This window comes from Crotalus tigris, unplaced genomic scaffold, assembly GCF_016545835.1.
Source record: "Crotalus tigris isolate CLP2741 ecotype Arizona unplaced genomic scaffold, ASM1654583v1 scf7180000017551.9496454, whole genome shotgun sequence".
Lineage (NCBI taxonomy): Eukaryota > Metazoa > Chordata > Lepidosauria > Squamata > Viperidae > Crotalus > Crotalus tigris.
In genome coordinates this window covers 7,069,604-7,083,229 of record NW_024096469.1, presented here as the reverse complement: position 1 = coordinate 7,083,229, position 13,626 = coordinate 7,069,604, and the positions used below count along the sequence as shown (strand labels likewise).

General features: G+C 39.8%; 1 protein-coding gene across 6 annotated transcripts in view; it reads right to left on the bottom strand.

Annotated features, from left to right (window-relative positions):
- LOC120309110 (E3 ubiquitin-protein ligase RNF213-like) overlaps window positions 1–13,626 on the bottom strand; it is a 132,615-nt gene that overhangs the window by 77,714 nt on the left and 41,275 nt on the right. For 5 of the 6 annotated variants that reach the window (XM_039345957.1, XM_039345965.1, XM_039345986.1 and 2 more), the window contains 8 exons: window positions 13,332–13,466; window positions 12,582–12,680; window positions 6,975–7,097; window positions 5,808–5,991; window positions 4,419–4,577; window positions 3,005–3,163; window positions 2,127–2,719; window positions 1,631–1,796 (listed from right to left, as the gene is read on the bottom strand). In XM_039345957.1, the coding sequence (XP_039201891.1) occupies window positions 1,631–1,796; window positions 2,127–2,719; window positions 3,005–3,163; window positions 4,419–4,577; window positions 5,808–5,991; window positions 6,975–7,097; window positions 12,582–12,680; window positions 13,332–13,466 (1,618 nt within the window). The remainder of the gene's footprint in view (window positions 1–1,630; window positions 1,797–2,126; window positions 2,720–3,004; window positions 3,164–4,418; window positions 4,578–5,807; window positions 5,992–6,974; window positions 7,098–12,581; window positions 12,681–13,331; window positions 13,467–13,626) is intronic. The other variant, XM_039345997.1, reaches the window with a different exon arrangement.

The following is a 13,626-nucleotide window of genomic DNA, read 5'->3' as shown; positions in this document are numbered from 1 at the left end:
GCTCAATCTCCTGTGATCCTATAATGTTAAGCCTCACATGGTGCCAACAACATTAATTACTGCTGCTATTACTATTAATTTTTCTAGCTTTCCTCCTCCCTCCAAATATTCATCAGCCACTTTCCTATATATTGTAGATGAAACCTAGGGCTATGGGCACTCAGGCATAAAGCAACATGGATTCCCAGGAATAGGGTATTTTTTATAATTATCACTTTACAGACAAGCTATAGCTATAATCTTCACTTTGATTCAGAATTACTCTTTTCCAGCATTCATCTAATTATCTTACTTTATCCTATGTCTTAGTTCCATCTTTCTTACAATGTCTTACTCATTACTCTTCCATTATCTATATTCAGGTCGGCCAAATCACAGCACAGTTGTCTGCGTGCCCAGTTAGTATTATATTGCTGCACTTAGACTTTGGTTTGGGAACAGGTTCTTGGCTTTGTGGCTTGATAGAAGTTTTGAAATGTGAGCAGACTTTTTTCCTAGGCTGCTACATCATACCTACTGGCCTCTGTCTGGTTGTTTTCAGCACCCTGGGATTCTCTGGGGTATCTCACAACATCTCAGGCTCCAATGGCTGGTGTTTTAGGCGGCCCCATCCTGGATGCCAATAGCTTGGGCTCACGTTGCCATCTTTTCAGCTTCCTCAGCTGCCTACATCAACACTCCCCATGTCTAGTAGCTACCACCCAATATTAATCTGCTGCTGGCTCTTGTAGTGATCCTGTCATCACCACTCCATTTAATATCTCTCTGCCCCACCCCCATCACTGATCTTTCTATTGTTGCTGCTGCTGCTATCATCGATGGCCTCTTGTTCTCCACTGTACCTCCTAAACCTCTGGGGTTTGCTCTGCTCGCTTTTCTCCTTCTCATTCCATTCTTTCAGCCTTGTGATATAACACTTCTGCATTTGAGTCCTCAATGATACTAAGATAGCCTCTCTCCTTCTTAAAAGGCCAGTTTATCATTCTGGCAGGGCAAGGAGACCTAAGCTATAGGTGTCATCGCCTCATACCTGGTCTCCTCCTACACAGGAATCTGAAGGGAAAACATTTCTTTAACCTTTACCTTTTCCTATGGCATTTATTCACAATAGCATATGTGTGACTTTGTTTGATTGCACACAATTGTGCATCTAGATCAGGGGTCCCCAACCCCCAGTCCATGGACCAGTACCGGGCCGCGCCATGACAGCAACCGGTCCACACAAATCCCCATCCATAGGCTGCAGGCAGCACACAAAACCACGCACCTTCCAGTCAGCGGAAAAATCTCTCTCCACTTTGCTGCCCAAAGTTTGGGGAACTCTGATCTAGATGTTCTATTTGTCAAGGTTTAATTCATGCTTTATCTCTGGATGGGTAACAGTAGAGAAAGGAAATACACATTCAAGTATGTGTATGTTCCTCATTGTACATCCAAAGGAGAGAAAGTGTATAACTACCAAAATGTCAAGACTGAGAAAGGAGAAAGAGAATACTCAAAAAGATAAATAAAACTTATGTTTTCTCTTTCCAGGTGTCTTCTTGATAAACAAAGTGGAGAATACAACAGCTCGACCCAACACACAGTTAAAACTTTCCTTGGGGAAACAACAGAGATATATCAGTTTTACCTTCCAAAGCCTCTTTGACCCAGTTGACGAACTCCTTCCTAAGTGCCAGCTCTTCAAGGCACAGGCGACGTTTTTCAGTAATATCTTGCAACAGTTTCTTAGCATCCATCAAGGAAGAGCTCATAGAAGAAAGCTTTTCCTCTTGAAAGGACTGGAATTCACTTGTCTGAAGAATAAATTACATATAATAAGACGACTGCATGTTAAGAACACACAAATTCCCTCCCCCCTTTGTTCCACAGACTTCTAATTTTGTTTATCCCTTCGGTCTTAGAGATTCACAGAAGTGACTTTTTTCCCCCTAAATATCATTCCTTTTAGGAAATGTAGGAATACAGCAGAGGTTTGTAATTTCCAACAGCTCAAGGGCTATATCAGTAGAGCATGTACCCACTACTTACATCACACTTTTATAATTTTATGACACTGAAACTATACAAAAACTCTTCAGTTACTGGACTATCTTTTGAATGGCAAGTTAAAGAGATGTACTTACTAAGTTCAGCAATTGTTGCAGGACACCGAAATTACCAGTAAGTTTCAAAACTTCCTTGACTTTGTCGATAACTTTAGCAGAATCCAATGCCAAATCCAATTCATGATACTGTTGGATCTGCTGGATCCGTTCGTCTATCCATTCTCCATTATCTTGATACTGCAGTTGGCGCATACTTTGGAAATCACGTCTGAGTTCTTCATAATGATTATTAAAATCTTTGAAGAGAGCATTCACTTCAGCAAATGTGAGGTCTCCCAATTTCAAGCTGTCATAAATCCTTCGGAACTCCTTGTAACAAGGATTAAATAAGCAATCATACACTTCCTCCATATCTAGAGTTTGTTCAGTGTCTGAATCCTCCATGTTGTTCATCAGTCTCTTGGCTGCTTGCTCCCAGCAATGCAGGAAAATGTGGTTATCTCTATAATCATGCACACATTTAGATACAACTTTCAGCTCTTCACTCAAATGGAGAGAGGTTTCTATTCCATCATCACTGCATGAAGTGGGTTTTCTCACTTTCACAACAGCATCCAAAGTTTTCAGTGACAGATTTCCGCTGTGCTTTTGTTCCACTTCAGTTAAATCAACTTTAAAAAGGGGGGAAAATATAAGTTGGAGCATAGTAATTTTCAGTTCATTTAAGCATTTGATATAACCTGCCCAAAGATTCATTTTAGAGCACAAATCTAAAGAGTTTGTGTTTTCATATCTGTATCATTCCATTTCTCTCATGTTAGAATTTTCAGTTGCTTTCCCATTCATCCTTCCATATAAGAGGATATTAACAATAACTGCAAAGAAGTATCAGATAGCAATTTGCAGAAGAAACAATAAACACTGATTTTAAAATGATTGTCATTTAAAAAATATACCTTTTAAATAGCATTGAATCTTCCTCAACATATCCAAAAGGACTCCCAAATATTTTTGCTCCTTCTTGACATGCAATACTTCCTGTCGTCTCAGATCTAAAACGTTTTCTAATTTCAGTCCTTTAAGTAATTCATTTGGGAGTGACTGTTCTGTGCATTCTGTTATCAAAATTGGGAATTATTATTATTATTTTGCACCAGCAGATTAGAGGATTCATCAGACAATGCACAGTCAAAAATCAATAAGCAATATAAAACACTAAAACCCATCTAGACAGCAGATAAACAGATATAACATAAAATCATAATAGCAATAATCCTGAAGTTCTAAAATGCCAAAACACTAATAATGTGTAAAATTTAGTATTCTTAGGAAGGAGATTCTAGGGAGCATTGGAATAATATGTCTTTTTCTAAACTAGGCCAATCTGAGGCCATCTCATAAACAGACTGTCTTCTGTTCCAACTTTTTTGGAACAATTTCCAGATTTTCTTTTCTTTCAAAATTAGCCTCCATCCCTGGCACAGCTGCATTAGCATGGTCCAAAATGAGAACATCCTAGCATTCTGTATAACAGTACATTCTGTACATATCTCTAAAATGTTTTTTAAGCTGCATGGAAAAAGCGAACAGATCTTTCATGGCATGTAACATAATTTAAGTATCTTATGTGAGATGGCTCCATAGATGAGTTGGACCCATACGGTTCTTTCTTCAGTCAACATCTATCCTCAATGGGCAGGGGATCTTGTGAAAAGTCTCAATTTAAAACCTTATGGCGCTATTAAGTAAATATGGGAGGAATCATTCCTGCAAATAACTTGGGGTCAAATTGCTTAGGAATTTAAGTTATTACCGAGTTTCAAAATGGACTCTAGGCAGTATAAAATGATAAAGCTGCAGCTACAATAAATAATCTAGTTGTTTTGTGGAAGTAACTGGTCTAGTTTTAAAGGCAACCCCTCATATTAATCCCAATGGGAGATTGTTGCCTCAGCCCAAAGCTGGGTGGTTCAAAGCTGGTATAAATTAACCAATCATCATACAAATGTGGGTGGGCACATTTAAAAAACTAAACCAATATAACATAACAAATTATAATTAAAATAAAAAACTAAGGTAAAATCAATAATTAAAATAGTTAACAAAGAAGAGCTTTCCACCTTCCTAAGGACTGGGAGAATGGGAGCCAAATGCACCTCTTTAGGGAGTGTCCCCCACTGCTAGACCACTACACAAGGCCCCTTTCTGGTGTGAAGCAGTGTATCAGATCAAGTAGCTCCATTTGCAGGAGCAGTCGACAAGTGTGCATGGAACCATCCCCCGATTTCATAAAACCCAATTAACCACGCGATTAAACTACATTCATACAATTCATCCCTCTCTCCATTAGTATAAGCAAAAGGGACTTACTTATGAATCGTGTCTTATATTTTATAATTAGCTCCAAATCCTTAATCAGAATATGGCCTGTTACAAGTTCATTAGCAGCATTTTGAAACGAAGATTCAGCAAGAGTCATTAACAATCGAACTTCATCAGTAAATTGGTTTAGAGTGTTTTCTTCTGCACCTATTAAACATATTAAAAACAGTAAGAAAGATTTGGGGGCATTAAATTGCTCAAGTTAGGTACTTTTTTTGTCACCTGAAAACAATGCCATGCAAAATGACTTACAGGTAGTGCTTGATTATGACCATTAGTTCAGCAACTGTTTGAAATTATGACAGAGCTAAAAGGACTTTACGATTTGTGTCCAACTTACCGCCAATGTAGCCCCCTCCCGTGATCATACGATTACAATCACGGTCACATGACTACAATCTGGATGCTCATGATGAGTCGCCAAGCACCCTGCAACTATGTGATCACCATTTTGCAGTCTCCCCTACTGGCTAACCCTGGGAAGGCTCTGCCTCTGCTCTTTTCAGGAGGCTTGCTGAAAAAGGGCTGTTTTTTAACCAGTCTCCTTGAGGACAAAAACACTCAACTTTCTTTGTCAGGAAGAGTTTTGCTCTTAAAGGGGCAGCAAAAAAGCTGCTTGCTTGGAGAGACTAGAATCTCATCGGCAAGCAGTTTTTCTTCCTTCTTTGAGCAAAGAAAGGGAGAGACTCAAAGAAGGAGCAAAAAATTAATCCATTTTCACCCAACCTCTTTAAGAGCAAGAATGCTGCCTGACAGATTGATTTTGCCCCACATGGGGTGGAGTGTCTCCAGCAGGCAGGAGGAGAATGAATGGGCTGGAGAAAAGTTCTGATCATGAAGATCTGAGCTGCTTCTCCCCAGCCGACAACTGTAGTTCTGTGCACAGAGGGGAACTAGCTGCCTCCCTCTATTCACTTAACATCCACTTAACAACCACACCTGGAAAAGCCAGTATGCAGTCATAAAGCTGGGTCAGGTCATGTAGTGTATGACTATGATTCTGGATTCAATTACAGTCGTCGAGGACATCCTGTATTCTCAATTTCCTATCTCACTTACATGCATACTTTCCTATATCTCATTTTTCAGCCCTGCATACAGATGTAACTCTATTATTTTTGCCAAACAGGAAAATTTTTTAAAAATACTATATACAGTATACTTTTAGTCAAAATATCAACGAACATTTGTGAAGCAGATTACTATTTCATCATAATTTCATACAATATGCTTGTATCAAATATACAAATGTATGAAATATCCAATATAACTCCTCCATTATTCTATATTATGTAACTATTTTCTGTTATGTAGCTACTTTGATCATTTACATATTCCCTCTGACTATAAAATGGATCCTGTAAATGATTTACATACGATTGAAAACGAACAGGTATCTGCTGTCCTGCCATTCAAACAGATGCTTTAGTATACTTTGAAAGTCTTTCAAAGGCGTCCCTGCATCATCCTTTGGCCAGGATTTTATGATGGCAGCAGATATAATTTTACCCAGCTTGTTCTTATCATATTTAGATATCAACTCAAGCAGATTCTGTTGTTTCTAGAAAAGACATAGGAAAAAAGAATGTAGTGTTAGGCAGTAATGAATTCAATATATCACACAATGATTTTGCACCTCTGTCAAGGTTGTCACAAAATTTATTATATCGTGTAAGTATTTTTCCTTCCATGTGGATTTTTTCTTCCACTCGCTGAGATAGATACTGTTCTTACAACAGGGACAATCACCACTCTGTGGGAATGAAGGATCCTATAAACTGAAAAATGATGCATGGGCAAGATTTGAAGGCCCTCCCTTTAGCTTTCCTATATTGTATCTATAAACTACAGGCTAAATAACAATCCTTACTCTTAGGTAACTTAGGGAAAGACATTGCTATTGTTACTCTAAGCAAACCGACCTTCACTTCTGAAAGAGACAGAATGATCTTGAAAAGCTGTCAGAAATGGACTGAGAACAAACATTATGTGAATGTAAGTTCCTATTCATAATAGGTGTGAGAATCAACTTCTGGAACAAAGAAGAGATTGTGACAAAGAGCATCCCTGCTGTCTTGAAAAATATAAAAAAACTCAATCAGCTAGTTTAGTATATATTGCAAACAAATAAAGGTAATATATACTAAAAAAACTAATTTAATGAATGGAAAAACATGAAACTAAGGTTGTTCTTCTATAGTTACAGTAATAGGATATTTAAATAATCCATGCTAAAAATTTTAAAATTTTATATCATAGTAGCAAGGATACATTACAGGTCAGGATTTGGTGTACTTTGGGCTGTATGCACAAGTATAACCAATACTCTGCTACAATCTTGAAATTCCCTTGCAAGGCAACATACAGTATTGTTCTCTGTGTCCTGCTTGCTAAAATGTATAGACGATACATTTCTCAGCCAACTTGGAAGGAGAGGATGGCATATGTCTGGAAGGTACATTGCTTTAATCTGTGACTATCTGAAACATAACAACCATTGTATTTACAGAAAGATCAGACAATCTTTGATATTAAATAAATTACCTGGTATGCTGAATCAATAGCTTCAAGGGCACAATTTTCAAATGTTTGCAAAATCACAGAATTGAATTTTTGAATTTTCTCATAGTGACTACAATAGACTTTAATTTGTTCAACAGCTCCTTCCTAATTAGAAAACATCAAAATAAAAACAAAGCATAATTTGGGGTTACAAAATATTTATAATCTCCAAGGTGAAGACATAGAACAGAAGAATTTGTGATTACGGCAATAAGATCTGAAGATAATAAATTATTTTTCAATATATATAAAATGTTCTGCTTGTTCAGGATGGAAAAGGGCATAGGTTACCATGGTTATCTTGTAATAGTTTTTCTACAATTGGGCATTTATAGTCACTTAATTTATTCCTTTTTAAATTCACATACTTGTGAGATTCTCAGAGGGTTACAATCACAACAAAAAATGTCCATTGTACAATTAAAACTGCATAATAATTAATTAGTTCCCAAACATTAAGCCACAGATACAATTATTCTTTAAAAAAGAAATAAAATCGATGGTGGCATCTTTAAATCTTCTTAACAATTTGATGTTTAATAATTCCTTAAAGCCTAACAAGGTATGAGCTGACTGGATTTCAAGGGACAGGGAATTCCGTAACATTCATGCTGCCACAAAGAAACATTTGTAGACCTCCCTTCCCTAAACTCAAGGAAATGGGGAGGCTACTAGTAGTTTGGAAGAAATTCCATACTTGTTTATGTCAGGTGCTTCATTCGAAGTGAAACCAGATGTTCTGCATAGACAAATCATCAACTATCTGCTCAGATATGAAAGTGAGGTCTAAACTTGTTACTTATGTATGTTCTACCAGAGATATTTGGGACAGGTCCATAATTGCCACAAAGATCATGAACTCCCAAGCCTATTTCAACCAATCCAGAGAGTATGGAGATTGAAGTCACTAAAACATGAGAAGTCTCCAATACCAGTCTGAGAACAAATCAAGTGGCTCACAGAGGGCATCTGCTGATACACCAGAAGGATACCCAAGTTGTTCCTATAACCAACTTAACATACAGGCATTTATTTCTGATTTAGCATCCCTGGCAATAGGCACAATCTCTTCAGGGTTTAATATCCTCTGTTCTGTTTCTCACGTTGGTAGGCATTGAATAGTCAGACCTCAAGAACATGGTGTTTCTTTATTCAAAGTAAAACAGAACAAGAACAAAATGGCTCCACCCCTTTTTATACATTCTCCCTGGGGCGTTGCCAGCCAATCGTTGCATGCCAGTCATTGCTTGCAGACAGCAAGCCTTACCCAACAGACCACATGGTCTGCTGACTGTTCTGGTGCAGCTCCCTGGATCTGCTCTTAATTCAGCCTAGTACATAACACCCCTCCCCTCTTGATTAAGGAGTACATATCAGCTATTGTATAATACTAAAAGCATTTCCATACAATGTGCAGCAACACATACAATAATACAACATTATAGGTCTTTTCTTCCAACACAGTATATCAAACAATACTGGACAACATCATAGGTCCACATTCACAATAGAACATACATACGTCATTTCCAATTGCAAATAGTTCACAAACACTACATTATAGCATGAGGCATTTTCCATTCCAAGAAAATACATAAGCATTTCAATTCAATACAATATCATAGTACATGGTATTTGGTTGTTCTGATTCCTAGGGAAATACTAGAACAGTCCAGCTTACATTGACAGAAACCTCGCGTAGTCCTTTAAGAACTTCAGTGGGCCTCTGACCTGCTCCGATTGCCTTGGAGCTGCTGCAAGCTCCCAATCTGCAAGCTTGCCTGCCAGCCTCAGGAGACCGGGACTTTGTGACCCGTTCGACACGGGCGAAACTGGATCGTGCAGGCTGGCCTTTTCTAGTTGGCTCAACCCTGCATTCCGCTGTGAACTGGAATTCCCCTGATCGGCGTAAACAGCCAATGGGAATGGTTGACCCAAGTCAAAGTTCCGCTGCTCCATATGAGCAAAGCCTGTAGTAGGACTGGCTTGAAAAGCTGATTGGGAGCAATGTCCCATGGGTGTGGTGCCCAATTCAGGAGCCGCCTCATGGGTAAACCCCTCTTTTGACAATGGCAGTGATCTGCGGTCACTGCACAGTTGATCTTCACGACCAGGATCAAGGGCTTCCCCCCCCCCCGAGAGCAGAGCAAGGAGCGGAAGAGTGCCTCAGCAACCTCCAACGAAGCTGGTCAATGTGCCGTTGTAGCACGCAACCATCTTCCAAAGCCACTTCATAGGAAAGTGGCCCGGTAACCTTGGCTACCACCCAAAGTTGTCCCGGAGCATAATTGCGAGCCCAAACTGGATCACCCACTTACAACTGCCTTGGTGCCCTCGTCTGGGACACCTGTGATGCAACCCGGTCTGGTGTAATCTATCTAACTTGGTGATAAGTTTGGCGACCCCATTGGAGCTCAGCTGGGCTCTTGCCCGTAGACGTGCATGGAGTGGTGCGGCGGCAGAGCAGAAAATCTGTCAACCTGTGATTCCAATTTCCATGAGTGATCCTTTTTAAGGAGTCTTTAGTTGTGTGAACCATTCATTCCGCTTGCCCGTTTGAAGCCAGGTGGAACAGTGCCGAAGTAGCATGTCGAATTAAATTCGCCCTTAGAAAGGACTGGAACTTTGACGAAGTAAATTGAGCTCTGTTGTCGGAGACAATTACATCTGGGAGGCCATGTGTGGCAAAAATCCCTCAAAGCACCCTTAAAGGATACAACCCTTAAATGTGGAAAGCTCATGCTTCCTCTTCCAGAAACTCTGGAAGTTAGGGCCAGGACATGTGCCAGGACATCTGGTGAGCACACAGTTCAACATGCGTGTTAGCGTGTTGTCGGTAGCTGTCTTGGCAGCTACATCCCCTGCGTTGAGGGGAGACTTCGGCAAATCCTGGATGGACAGGATGTGGTTGGCCGGTGCTGGATCAGGCTCTAATTGCCTTAAGGGCAGCCTACTCAGGCCATCTGCATGGCCCATCTCTTTACCTAGTTTGTTCACCAAGCAATAGTCATACGCGGATAGGAATATTGACCACCTCAACATTCTAGGAGAAATGATTTGGGCGTCTGCTTGTTCATTACGAACAACCCCAGAAGTGGCTTGTGGTCAGTGAAGACCATAAAACGGCGGCCATACAAGAAGTCATGAAACTTCTTGATGCCAGCCACGATTGCCAATGCTTCCCTATCTATTTGAGCGTAGTTTCGTTCAGCAGCAGACAGAGTACTGGAATAGTATGCTATAGGGACTTGTGTCCAATCAGCTCTGAGGTGACTTAAGACAGCCCCAATCCTATATGGGGATGCATCACAAGCTATGCTAATTGGCAATTGCTCATTGAAATGAGCCAACACTGCATTAGAAGATAACAAAGCCTTGACCTCTGCAAAACTCTTTTCATGGACCCTTGTCCACTTCCAAGGGGCCTGTTTGTCCATGAGTTGGTGTAACGGCTCTGCCACTGCAGCCTTGTGGGGAAGGAAGGCATAGTAGAAATTGAGAAACCCCAGGAAGGCTTGAAGCTCTCCCTTTGTTTTGGGATTGCTTTAAGCTTTGATTCAGCAGGATGGATGCCTTCGGCATCAATTCTAAAGCCGAAGAATTCTGTGGAAGTGACTCCAATCTTGCACTTCTCTTGTTTGAGCTTCAGCCTTGCTTCACGGAAACACACAAAACGGCCTGAAGCCTGTCTGCCAAGTTTTTGACTGACTCCCCTGCGATGAGGACATCATTGAAGTATGGGCAAACCCCTGGAATATTACGGTGTGTTCTATAACACTCTGAAATATGCCAGGAGCTGCATTCACTCCAAACTGTAACTTTCGAACTTTGAACGTTCCCCGGTGAGTTACAATCGTTTGGGTCTCCGCCCTGGCATCGTCCACCGGCCAGAGCCAAATCTAATTTAGTGAAAATACGCCCTCCCTATAGAGACGCCAGAACATGGCTCATTACGGGCATTGAATAGGAATGCTGCTGGAGAGCTTTATTTAATGTACATTTGTAATCAGCACAGATTCTGACTTCTCCGTTGGCCTTAAGTGGCGTGACAATGGGAGTTTCCCATGGACTGCTGTCCACATGTTCCAAAATGCCCTGCTGAAGCAATTTGTCCAGTTCCGCATTTATCCTTTGCTTGAGAGCAAATGGCACCCGACATGGCTTAATCCTGATTGGTGCTATTGAGGGATCTAGTCTTAATAGAAGGCCCTTTGTATGCCCCTAACTCTGGGCTAAAAATATCAGCAAACTCCTTACAAACCTCTGCAAGACTTGCCGTTTGCAGACTGTTTAGCCCGGTCACCTGGATGCCTAGTGCATCAAACCAAACGCACAACAGCATCGCGGCCTTCAGTCCATCATCCTGAACCTGATTGACTCTGAGATAATTTTCCACTCTGACAACATAGGAGCTCCAACGTTCAGGGTGCTTGACATCGAATTCCGAGAGATGACCAATCTTTGCCTTGATGTGATGTTGGCGGCCTATTCAACGCCTTGTGCTACGCAGGCTTCTGAAGCGGTTCCTAGCGGCACTCTCCTCCAGCGATTCCAGACTGGCAGGCAGAACGAAGGAGTTTGTTACACCATACTTTTCAGTGACTTCCAGACTTTCCATGGTGAGTTAGTGCTTGACTTTTGCAGCAGCACAATCCCACCTTCGTTGCCAGTGTTCTGTTTCTCACGTTGGTAGGCACTGAATAGTCAGAACTCAAGAACATGGTATTTCTTTATTCAAAGTAAAACAGAACAAGAACAAAATGGCTCCACCCCTTTTTATACATTCTTCCTGGGGCGTCACCAGCCAATTGTTGCAATGGATTTCCCTGGGCAAATTGCATGCTAGTCATTGCTTGCAGACAGCAAGCCTTACCTGGCAGACCACATGGTCTGCTGACTGTTCTGGTGCAGCTCCCTGCACCTGCTCTTAATTAAGCCCAGTACATAACATTCTCCATCCTCTTTATCCCTGCCAGCAAGGACCTAAAACCCAGGAATGCAATTCTCTGAGAAGGCAACAGCAGCACCCTCATCAGATATCAATAAAGCATACCAAAAATGCATTTTCTTCCCAAAACAAGTCTTAGACAAGAACGATTATAATAAGAGATTTGGTTTAGATAATTTGGAGACTCTTTTAACAACAGACATGATATTAATCATCAAGAGTCGAGTAACGTTGAGAATTGTAGTCACCGTGCCTTTGGAGGAAACTAGGTTAAGAAAGATTGCTGTAGAAGCAAAGCCAATTATTGGTTTTAATTGCATAGTTGCGCCAAACCATATTTTAACCATTAATTTTTGAATAAGCTGCACAACCACACATCAGCTCAAAATAAATGGTAAGTTTATATTACTGTAGTGATTCATTCTTGTCCAAAATCATATTTTGCTGATGCTAGAAACTCCAAGCAGTTTTGCCAGATATGATAGTGATCAGACTAATCTTGGTTTAACATCAATAAAAGAAGACACATGTCACACATTACATAAAAGCTTTTCATACATTTGAAGTAGGTTATGCTCATCTAGATTAATTACTACAAGCAGATTAATATCTCATGTATATGACATTATATATCTACATACCTGTTTAATTCTGCTTTTCAAAATTGTACTTAACGCTTCTTTCCAATCTTCAGAATGACTGCTATTAGGAAACTTTATTTTCAAAAAGTGATCCCATGCCTACAAAGAAAACATTATTTTACATTTGAAAGCCACAAATGAAAAACTGTTTAAGGCAGAAGTAGGAATGAGAGTATTTATTCCTCTCAAATGGAAACATTTAACTTTAATACTAGAATACTTCATCACCTATTAGAAAAAAATACATGGTTTTTAAAGTATGAATTGTCAATTAACTATAATAAAAGGGAGAGAGAATTGGAAACCTAAACTGAAGATGTAATGTTAGGTTAAGCTCCATCTTCAAACCTGAAGGAAACTGCAATTGAGATTCTATTATGATTTCAAGGAAGTATGAAAACAATGTTCATAATTTCTAGAATAAAATAAATTAGTTTTCAACTTTGGTCTTGTGTTTTCTCTGTCCTCGAATCTTTCTGAAGGAGTACTCTGCAGACTTGTAAAAAACTGAGAAAAATATTGCAATTCATGTCACATGCCTCCGATAGGCTAGGATGATCAACAGAGATGCTGGTTCACTTCACAATGTACACTGCAAAAATTCACTTATTAAACAGCTTTCAGTAAAGATTACTGATATAAAAAAGGCTAGGAAAAGAAAATTAGAACTACCGTTAAAAGAAAAAGGAAACTACAAATTATAGTGTTTTGGATAAAATCTAGATACAGTTGCAATTCCAAAACACAAACCTCAAGTTCCTCTTTCCAAGAAAATGTAATTGATCTTTTTTCCAGCAAAGGTTTTGGAAGACAGTAATGAAACCAATCGCTAACAGTTTTACGAACACTTTGGTATACTGTTGTGGCAAACTCCATTTCTGAAACCTGTCATATGAAAAGGAAAATATAATATGTTGAAAGAAAGAACAGCATATTTCCTGAATGAACGTAAGTAAATTTTAAGAGAGGAAAATCCACTCAGAGGCAGTTACCCATCTCTAGTAATAATAACAACACCTACCAACATTTGTCTGTCTCAGGTCCT